This window comes from Bidens hawaiensis, unplaced genomic scaffold, assembly GCF_021521415.1.
Source record: "Bidens hawaiensis isolate Kalapana, Puna unplaced genomic scaffold, B.hawaiensis_p1.1 tig00009843_1, whole genome shotgun sequence".
Taxonomy (NCBI): Eukaryota; Viridiplantae; Streptophyta; class Magnoliopsida; order Asterales; family Asteraceae; genus Bidens; species Bidens hawaiensis.
The window spans coordinates 668,914-680,693 of record NW_027491738.1 but is presented as its reverse complement, the minus strand read 5'-3'; the positions used below and the strand labels follow the sequence as shown (position 1 = coordinate 680,693).

General features: G+C 36.8%; 1 protein-coding gene across 1 annotated transcript; it reads left to right on the top strand.

Moving 5' to 3' along the window:
• The first annotated feature begins 6,988 nt into the window (after window positions 1–6,988).
• Window positions 6,989–11,267, top strand: LOC143533713 (uncharacterized). The gene is made up of 6 exons (XM_077028400.1): window positions 6,989–7,137; window positions 7,903–8,082; window positions 8,170–8,283; window positions 9,010–9,213; window positions 10,000–10,167; window positions 10,895–11,267. Exons 2-6 carry the CDS (start codon window positions 7,933–7,935, stop codon window positions 11,195–11,197), a joined length of 939 nt encoding a protein of 312 aa, XP_076884515.1. The 5' UTR covers window positions 6,989–7,137; window positions 7,903–7,932; the 3' UTR covers window positions 11,198–11,267.
• The last annotated feature ends 513 nt before the right edge of the window (window positions 11,268–11,780 follow it).

The window sequence follows — 11,780 nt, the reverse complement described above, 5'->3', positions numbered from 1 at the left end:
AAGAAGAATACAAATGGTGGTCGCATGAAGCGCCGCCGTCACGCATCTTGTGTATCAACCCATACTCGTTCACAAGTAGACCCAGAGAGTGAATCGACACCCTGTTATTAGCTTCTTCAACCAGATGTGCTGTCGATGTCCTTCCATGACCTTTGAACGGGAGGCTTCAAAAGATTTACTGATTTCTTTTATCTGTGAGTTGACCATTTTAAAGATTTGCCTGGCAATTGTGTCGAGCGAGTTGTTGCTTCCATTGAGGTGCCTTTTCAGATTTGCGTGCTGGCTCTCAACTCGGTTTGTCGTAGTTTTGCCGTTGTTTCGGCGTTCGTCGATCCAGCATGCTACAAACTTGTGTTTGTATGGATCCAGCCAGCTCTTGCGAATGTATTGCCAGACCTCTGAAAAATAAAAAGAAACGTTATTAAGACGTATGTTTAGGCTATTAAAAACTGTCAGGTGATACGAAGGACTCACCGGCTCTATCGTCCCGTATCAAATGACGCTCCATGTTGAGGCAACGGTGGTCGTACTCCTGCACCGTCAGCGACTGATACAGGACCTTCCACCAGTACGCAAAGTCCGTCCCCATTTCTGTGCTATATAGGCCCTTAAATTTTCTCCTTATATTCTTGGATATGTGCCACCTGCATAAATTTTTGGTGGCATTAGGGAAGACCGCGTCGCATGCGTTCATGAGGGCCTGGTCCGCGTCAATCAGGATCACGCGTAGCTCCATGCAGTCGTCGAGCATTTGTTTAAGTTTCTCCAGAGCCCAGCTGAAGTTCCTCTGCCGTTCCCTGATCACAAACGCGGCGGCGATACAAAACGACTGTGATGTCGAGGTCACACCGATAAACTGAACCAACGGTCAGTCGTACATGTTGGTGTTGTACGTCGTGTCAATCATCAGCACCTCGGGGAACGCACTCCACATCTTATGCAACTTACTATGACCGAAGAAAATTTCCTCCGTCCTGTCGTTGGTATCACTCTCCCGGGTATAGAACGTGAAACCGTTGCCTGCGAGAAAGTTTTCCAGCGCCTGCATTGGATGAAATAAAACTTTGGTAAATATTACAAGCACGACAAGTACACATTAAAACTACAAGTGTTTTGAACTACATTCATAAGGGTGTCGCCTGGTAGCCCATCCCTCCTAATCTTGGCGGTGTGCTTGTATATATCTTTTATTACAGGTTGCACACCGGGAAACTTTTCTCGGAGGGCTGTTTCGATTTCTTGTGGCTTCACGCCGGCCCTGTGTAAACTCTCAACCATATCCAGCTGGTCGGTGTTCATTTTTCTAAAAGACGCACACCCCTCCTCGAATTCAACGGGATCGTGGTTGTGAGTCTCGTTTACCACTTGAACCCTCCAGCATGCACCCTTCAAGTCGTACCTGCCCAAGATCTTAAACGGATAGCATTTTCTGATGCTGCCGGTACGTCTCACCGTCTCCTTTATTTTGGGTTCGCCTCCACGTTTGCATGCAAGGTCCATGGCGTTTTTCCTTGACCACTGGACCACAACAACAAACCCATGCTCCCGTCCTCTAATTTTTACCCATTTCTCCAGCTCCTCGCGGCTCTCAAAAATCTGAAACATTTTACGCTAATTCTTAAGCCGTTTATTAAATAACATACAAACAAACAATATTAACTTAAACAAAACACACGGTGTCTTACAACATCTGTTTTATACGAAACCTTCACCTCGCGTATATAGTCGTCATCGTACCCATCTTCGTTATTTGGGTTTGACCCGGCTTGATCATTTCGCCTGTGGTGCGATGAAGACTCGGTTCCATAAAACGGATCATTTGCTACCGGTGGCTGGTACGATGACGTTGGGTGACCTCCATAATCCGACCAGGCGACAGATGACGAGTACGACAGCTAACTACCGTAATCCGACACGAAGTACTCCTACCATACATAAATTAGAAATTCAAACAACAGTGCTAGTGATAATAATAATACCTATAAAAAAATAAAATAAAATATTTTAATAATAAATAAGAATATTAAAATAATAATAACATAACCATATATTTACAATAAGACTATATAACGAATCCTGGTTCAAGTTTGGCAAGCCCGGCGAGCCAGTGTTACCATAAAACTGTTCGGGCTGACAGTAAGGTTGTTGGGGCTGGGTATCATACCTGACATACTCCTAACAAAACGTAATGCAGCATGTGTTAGTTAAAAAAAACTACCAAATTCATACTAAATAAATATATAACGAAACCTGGTTCAAGTTGGGTAACCACGACGTGCCAGGCACGTTAGCAGCGTAACCCGGCTCCTTCTCTGGAAATAAATGGTTAAACCAAGACATTCTGAGTATATATAGTACAAATGTTGTGTTGTTTTTTTGTTGATAAATAAAATATTATTTTATTTATGAATATTATTTTGTTGATAAATAAAATAAATGGTTAAATCAATATTAATAATATTTATGAATATTATTAATATTATTTTATTTATGAATAATATATAAAATAACGTTGAGAGATACAACGTCTCCATTTATGATAAAGAAAGGAAAGGAGGAAAGGGAGGGGAGCCGGGCTCCAATAATTCAGCAAAAGCAATACGCCGCGTTTAGGCCTATACGCGGCGTATAAGGTATGAGTTGACAACCTTGCCCAGCTTTTACAGGGCAGGTTGGAATCAAACTAATATGCCGCGTATAGGCCTATACGCGGCGTATAGGGGAGCTTTTATAGAAAAACCAACCAGCTTGTCATGTTATGTTTTTTGTTTTTTTTTCTTTTCTTTTTTTTTTGTTATTTATTGTTATTTATAATTATTATTATTAATATTATTTTATTTATGAATAATATATTATTATTCACAATTTGGCAAAGCGTGTTCGGTAGCAGGGCTTCTATGGGAAAATTGACATTACAAAACGACCCTTCAATTTGTTGGCTGATATCGTTATGGACATCTTGAATCAGTTACGGTGATTACCTTGGGAAAAACTGTCAGTGCCAAACGAACCCTTTCTTGGATGCTCTCGGTATCGGCATCTCAAATTCGTCTCTTCGATATCTTCAAACTCCAACGGTCTTGACCTTTGGCCACCACCGGCAACCGTAGTTGTGCTCACTCAAACACATATCAGTCATCACTAAGCTTAAGCTTAGGCTTGTTATTAGTTTTATTTTTAGTTGTGGGTATTCTAAGTTGGTCATGTTGCGTATATTAAAGAATTATCGGCGTATATATATACGTATACATATATAGTAGATGTGTGGTATAAGAATTCATTGCGCCTACATAACCAGCAGCAGATTGAGACACTAGTTTGATGAGTTTGAGCCTCTTGGATCCGTGGTATCCGTTAACGGCAGCGAGAACGTGAGCCCATACTTTGGACAGATAAGTGGAAATTCGGTCATTGCTCCAGCTTAATGAGCACCAGACTGAGATATTAGCATGGGCTTACCTGAACCGGTTGACACGTATGCTGACGTGGATTTAGGCTCGGTGTTGACGCTGATATTAACACGTTTGCATAATACACAATGAAAGCACAAACTCAAACAACAATCCATACAATAGCAATTCTCTTCAACGACTAGTCAAACAAGAAGAAGAGAAAAATAACGAAGACAATTGCTATTGTATGGATTGTTGTGTGAGTTTGTGCTTTCATTGTGTATTATGCAAACCTGTCAACCAATGCTGTAAACAACCGTGTTAATATCCGCGTCAACACCGAACCCTAAATCCACGTCTGCATACATGTCAACCGGTTCAGCTAAATCCGAACTAATATCTCAATCTGGTGCTTGTTATGTTGGAGCAATGACCGAATTTCCACCTATCTCTCCAAAGTAGGGGTTCCCATTCTCGCTGCCGTTAGCGAATACCGCGGATCCGAGAGATTCAAACTCATCAAACTAGTATCTCGATCTGCTGCTGGTTATGTCGGCGTAATGAATTTTTATACCGCACATCTACTATATATATATATATATATAAGCTGATAATTCTCTTAATATACGCAAGATGATCAACTTAGAATATCCCCAACTAAAAATAAAACTAATAACAAGCCTAAAATTAAGCTTAGTGACGACTCATATGTGTTTGAGTGAACACAACTACGGATGTCGGTGGTGACCGACGGTCAAGATCGTTGGAGTTCGAAGAAATCGAAGAGCTAGATTTGAGATGTCGATAACGAAAGCGGCCAAGAAATTGAAAGTTCGTTTGGAAATGCTAGTTTTCCCAGGTAAGCTACTGTAACTGATTCAAGATGCCCATAACGGAACCAGCCAATAAATTAAAAGTTCGTCTCGCACAGTCAATTTTCTCAAATAAGTCCTGCTACTAAACGCCCGTTATCGAATTTCGAATAATAATATGTTATTGATAAGTAAATAATATTAATAATAATAATCATCATAAATAACATTAAAAATAACAAAAGAAATAAAAAGAAATAAAAAAAAGGAAAAAAACCATAATAAGACAACACTGGTGGACTTTTCTAGAAAAACTCACTAAAATAAATATAACATAATACAATATAACATAATATAATATAATAATATAATAATATTATTATATTATATTATATTATATTATATTATACAATACGCTATACAAACGTACCTCCGAAAGTCTTGCGTCGCCGCCTAACCCCGGCATCTGACTCTCTAGCGTACATCAGGTACCTAATAATAATAATATTTTAGTACTAATAATAATAGAAAAATTAATGCTTTAATACTAATAATTATATTTTTAGAATAAATATAATAATAATATAATAATTAATATTTTAATAGTATTTTACTATAATTATTTTAATAATATTTTAATAATAATAATAAAAATATAATAATTTATATTTAAATAGTATTTAAATATTATTATTTTAATAATAATAATACTATTTTAATAAATACAATAATAGTATTTTATTTTACTAACAATAATATTTTCATAACAACAATATCTTAAATATTAATACAAATAATATAATAAAAATTTTAGCGCTAACGGTAACAATACGGGAAATCTATTTTAAGTTTAGGAGGCCCGGCGAACTAGGGTTGCCGTCAAACAGTCGGTGCCTAGACAAATTTCTGTGCCTAGACAAATTTCTAAAGTAAACCATTCACCAAATCTCTGTTCTAACATCTACAACTATGTCCTAACATGTAAAAAATAAAGATAAAACGAAACTTGGTTTAACTCCGACTGACCGTTAGCGCCGTCCGGCATCTCCTCGTCCGACTCCGGAAACATACATGGTTTAACTCCGACTGACCGTTAGCCGTCCGGCATCTCCTCGTCCGACTCCGGAAACATATATGGTTGTTGGTGTTGGTTGAATGAAGAGGGTGACAGTTAAGAAAAAAAATAAAGGAAAAAAGAAATGATGGAGAGGGAGGGGAGGGAGCCGGGCTCCAATAATATACAAAAGTCAATACGCCACGTATAGGGCTATACACGGCGTATAGCCCGTACGATCCAACAACCCTATGACAGAGCCAGGCTAGGACGTCAAATCATACCCTAACACGCCACGTATAGCCCTATACGCGGCGTATAGGGTGGTGTGGTGGAGTGTTCCTAGCAGGACCCTTATTTATTACCACTAAGGCAAAAAGTCAATTTAGTAATCTATTCTCGCGAAGAAACACAAAATTTGAGTTTTTTCTATAGAAAAAATGAAAAATTCAATTTGCTTTTATTTAGTCTTTTGAATCTGATAAATTAAAACTGTATAGTTTATGGATGTAAAAAGTAATATTCTAATATGTATAAAAATTTCTTTTTAAACGAATTTAGTTTCTAACTATATTTGATGTAAATCGATTAATAATATTTTTGCAATTTAACCTTTTATCAATTTCTTTTTAGTTGATTATATAATTATTGAACGACTTATAGTCTACCGGTGCTAAGGTGTATGAAAATAGAACTTACCAAGTTATCAACACACACTAAACATTGATTTCATAACCAATAAAAAAGAAACATGTATTATTGGGAAAAATTTCATGATAAACCTTCAAATGATGTATAAGTTATGATTTATTTGATCTTGTTAGTTAGCATGATATTAATGTGACATAATAATTCATAAGTCTTTCAATAATGGGTTCTTACACTTACGAAAAGTCATGACATATGTACTTGTCGGAGATTCCCGCGCACGATGAACCTTGATTAGAAACCAATTTTGCTTAATTAGAATGCTAATTAATAGTTAAGGTACGTGTGTGTACTGGAATTGGTTCCTACCCGCGGGTATGACCTGGTACTAGGTTTCATCCTGGACATGTACTCGATCCGAACCCGCTGGAACCAGTTCCAATTTTACTGAGTCAAAACCCGACATGACCTTATTTGAAACCCAAAAAAAATCATGTCAAGTTGACCATTTGTTAACTATAACCGGTTCTGATTTCTAAAAATGCCATTTATGCATCTCTACATCTCTAAGTGTGTAATTACAAGAATCTTAATTTTTCATATGCTTGTTATTTTATTTATTTTCGTATTGTCCAGATTTTACAGATTTTATTATGGCTAAACAATCTAGAATAGTAATAAATGCCTTCAATTATTTTAATTTATTTACGATACTGATAAAATTACCTTTTTCATATGTCCTAAAAATTTCAAATTTGAACACAAAACAGTGAAACACCAATACATTTCGTGTGTTGTACTTAACTGACCCGAACGCGTTTCAAGTACATAACCCGAACCCGCAACACTTATTAGTTATTCATTCAAAAGGTTGACCATTTGAAAGAAAGAAAGCTTATTACAGCGGGAGTGTCGGTGCCGGAAAAATACCACAGCCGGAGTTAGTTGCTGACCTAATTTTAAATCTCCGATCGCCGTCGACTTTTGCGGTGGTGTAATAATAATGGCGTATAGAAGACGTCAAGGTTTTGCAACGTCTGTTGAACAATTTGGAAACCCTAACCCTAGCGGTTATCCGACGGAGACACCGTCGCTTGCTGCTAAAGCCATCAGAGCGTCGTCGGCGGCCAACCGTGATTCTGCTCTCTCGTCGGCGTATGGTCAGCCGGCGATTTCGCCCAGGAATGTGAAGTCGAATTCGCTTCGGTCTTCGCAGTCGTCTGCTCCTAAGGTTTGCTGTTGTTGTTCTGCTTGATATCTGTTCGATTATTATTATAGTTGTATTTGTGTTATATTGATGTTATTGATTTAAGCAGGATTAGTGTAGGTGTTTGCTTAATGTTCCTAGAACAATAGATCATTTCGGATATGCTATTCTGTTAGAATGTTAGAAGATTACATGGATGAACATAATATAAATATTATAGGTTTAGAGCATCTGGCATAACAAATGGTCCCTTGGTTAATCTTTTTTAATGTGCTCTTGGTTTTATAAAACGCGCACAGAAACAACACAAGACGATAACCTTGTTGCTTTTGCCTACACTAGGCGACCAAAGTTCAATAATGGTTTAAGGATGATGTGTTATATAACTTATATTTATAAAACAGAAGGATCCAATTACAGTAGAGAGGCATGTAAGCGGGCAACAAGCTGCGCCGTCACCCCCTTTTGATTGGCCAGACCCTACTGAAAACAGGTGCGATATATAAAAAAAAAAAAAAAAAACTGAGGCGCGCACCTTTTGTTTGTAGGTTGTAAAATGTAGGTGATTTTTATAATAAATTTTATATGATAAAGTTTATTTATAAAGTTGGGCAGGCGATGCTAAAAACCTATGAAATATATAAAAAAGGTATATAAGAACCTTGCGCCTCGCATACGAAAATTGGTGCACTTTTGCGCTTTACGCTTCAGTTTTGGACCATGTCGCTTTTGTACCCTTCTCGCTTTTTAAACCCAAGGATGAGCTAACAAGTGTCTATGCTGTTATAGGATGACTCTGTGAAATATGATTACACATCAATGAAGAATTTGGAAAAACCAAAGCGTGGATTTTGGGGCGTTTTGGCTAGAAAAGCCAGATCCATTATTGAAGATGATGATGTGGCACAACAGTATGAAACACCAGAAAGAAGGAGGCAGCAGATATCTGATGCAGAAACAAGAAGTCAGGTAATAGTTATACACGAACGTGCTTGTGACGGTTTTACATAATCCATGCATTAATGCATGATTCTTATTATTACCTGTCTTCTTTAGTATTCTAGTGTGCATCAGAAGTCAGAAGTTTACCAAAAGCCAGAAAGTCCTGGATTGCAGAAGGGTTTAGGAGTGATTCAATCGTCTCTTAATTACATCGGTAATGCTCTTGAGGTATGAAAAGGCTATAAAGATTCAACCTTTTTTTACTTTTCGTGTCATATTTTTCATAAACTATCATATTGATATTATATATATGGTGTTCAATGTTCATATCCGTAGAACAATGTTCATATTTTTCATAAACTATCCTGTTAGATCCATAGAAAACATTACTATAGAGGGGAGGAGGGGTAGAGGACGACCGAAATTGACTTGGGATGAGAGGATTAGGCATGATTTGATAGACCTAAACCTCTCCGAGGACATGGTTGAGGATAGGAATTCGTGGAGAAGTAGAATTAAAGTTAAGGATTTTTAGAGAGAATTGAATACCTTAGGGCTTAGACTTAACTTATTTAGGCCTCATACCATAATGGTATTTCCCTTACATATATTATTATTATTATAATTATTATTAGCTTTTATGTAGCTGTTAAACTGTGATCTTATTATTAATATTATTATAATTAGTAGTAGTTTTTATATAACTGTTAAACTTTGATTTCCTTTATTTTGCTTTATATTCCTTTATTTTGCTTCATACACATGTACTTAGAGCCGAGGGTCTCTCTGGAAGCCACCTCTTTATTCCTTTGGATAGAGGTACGGTGTGCCTACATCCCACCCTCCCCAGACCCTACTTATAGCTTTGCTGTCGGTGGGATTTTACTGGGCATGATTGATTGATTGATTGATTGAATGTTCATATCATTCATGTTTATTGTTTACTCTTAACAGGAAGGCAAGACAATTGTGGAGAGCAGAACAGCCGACATAATTCAAGAAACACGCAAACTACATATAAAGAAAAAAAGTGGCGTACCTGAGACTCAGATCACATCTTCTAATGTTGGGATTAATAAGCAATTTCAGCAGTTGCGCATTCAAACTCAACCCCAAACAGAAACAGATATAGAAATTCAATTGAAGGCATCTAGAGACGTAAGGTTTCAACCATGCATCATTGGTTTACATTCAAACCCTCTTGTGTAGGTGGCAATTTCCATCCATTTACATAAAAATGGATCAAACCAACATAATTAGCCAAAAAGGAAATATGTTGAAAGTGTCTTGCCGAACTGTACATTGTGACCGTGTAGTTATAGGTAGCAATCATGACCCATTGTTAAAATAATAGGTTAACTTGGGAAAAATTAAGTTGTATATGGGTATATTAGTCGACGGGTCAAAATGGGCATATCTTAAATTAGTCAACGGGTCAAAATGGATCACCTTAAGTTTTCCAATGGGTCAAAACAGGTAACTGTTAAAAAGGTCTAAATGAGTTGGCACCACCCATGACCATTTTCTGTCATCGCCCCAGCCACCATTGACATTCCAGCTCCGTCACTGCTGCCACTGGCACACGCACCACTGCCATTGCCACCTTGACGGCTTGACCCCCCACCGCCGCCACCACAATCGCGGTAGGGGTGGATGGGTACTGTTTTTCTAAAACTATTTATTTTACCTGATGCCACTTGTCAAGCCCGTTTACCCGAATTTATTTTGCTTATAACTTCTTTTGATCCAAACTATTTTTCTTAGAACTTGTTCTGACCTGTAGCCTGAACCGACCCGCCCAATTAGTGACGTCTAGTATATATGTATATCTTAGAACGTCGGTCATGATGCATTTGGGAACATGATTTTTATATTCAAAATAAGTTACATCTTTTTGCTTAATATATGTAGCATGCGTGATATATTTTTCGGTTTTCACTACAGGTTTCCATGGCAATGGCTGCGAAAGCAAAGCTTCTACTTCGGGAGCTGAAAACCGTGAAGGCGGATCTTGCTTTTGCAAAGGAACGTTGTGCACAGTTAGAAGAGGAAAATAAAAGCCTCAGGGAGAAGACAGGTGGAGATGGAGACAACCCTGAAGATGATAATCTGGTATGTTTGATTTTCTTAAGCATTATCTGAGGGTGTGCATTGGGCTTAAACCGGATTGGACCTAGGCTAAAAACAAAATGAATAAAAATTAGTTGTTTTTGGTCTGTTACGGTGTACCTGGCCAAACTGAGAACCTAGTAATCGATGATATTTAGAAAATATTGAACCAAGAACTGAACGAAATTGTTTGTAAAAAATTAAAAATCTAGGACTGAGAACAAAATGAACATAGCTGGTTCCTGGTTCCCAACTGTTTTGGTCGGGTCCTGATACAGTTTTGTCGGTCCAGGCCGAGTTTCGGACGCCCATACTCTCAAAACAGATGGAGATATTATTTTAGTGTTCTTTCACAGTAATATGTTAATAGTTGCCCTGACATGATTTGTCACCGTACATAAATGTTTTGAAAATTACCCCACAAGTGATGGATTCTGCATCTCCACCTCATATGAAAATGACATCATCATCCTCAGCACATGTGACCTTGATTTTATATTATAGCATCAAACCACTGCTTTCCTGTCCCAAGAAAATTACATGTTACCACTAGATACAATTTACAGAGTATTCTATTTTTAGACACATAAGATACAATAATATATATAACAATGTTCTATTTGACCAGTTCCTTTTTGAATAACATCGTGTTTCCTATTTGACCCGTTAAATATAAAACATAACTCAAATGGACATATTCTATTATTAAACACTTTCATTTATGTTGCAGATACGGCTCCAACTGGAGTCACTTTTAGCAGAGAAAGCGCGATTAGCTCAGGAGAATTCAGTTTGCGCGAGAGAAAACAGGTTTTTAAGAGAAATAGTTGAATACCATCAACTTACAATGCAAGATGATGTTTACATAGATGAAAATAATGAAGAGGTGAGCCAAGTATACCCCATTAATAATTTATCAACACATAATCTACAATCCATTGTAATTCCAACTATACCCCCTTCATTGTCACCAACACCTTCACATACTTTAAACACAAACATACAGGCTCAACCCAATAGTCCTGTTATGTAAATAGTTTGTTTGTCTCTGTTTGTTTAAACGAGAACGATTAAATAATTAGTAATTAAGTTGCTTGTTTTTATTTATTTTGTTGCAAAGATTTGGTGTTTGGAGATGTTTAGATGGTCAAATCTTCAACTCTTATCATCTTGTGTCAAATGAGAAGGTATAATATATGATACAATGGTGAATGACTGAATGGTAACTTGTTTATATGATCAAATAATAATTATTATAAGCAAATTAGTCATACTCTTTTTCTAAAGTTTTATTATTGCCTTTTATTTTGAACGGCTAATATGTTGTTTTGGTACTTCTATTTTACTTTGTCTCAAGTGAGACTTATTAACCCACATCTTTTTGGTCGAATGTCAAACAATTTTGTCAATAAACCAAGTTAGTGATTGTTTCGAATGAATTTTTCGTATGCATTTAAATTGAACAATATTTGTGACACAATTATAAAAGTTGGTTATAAACCATATTCATATTTGTTAATTTAAGCCAATTAATTTTGAAATAATTAATACTTATAAAGTGTTTTACAATATTGAAATAGTATTTAATATTTGGTGGTTTTGTGAGTTTTGTTGGT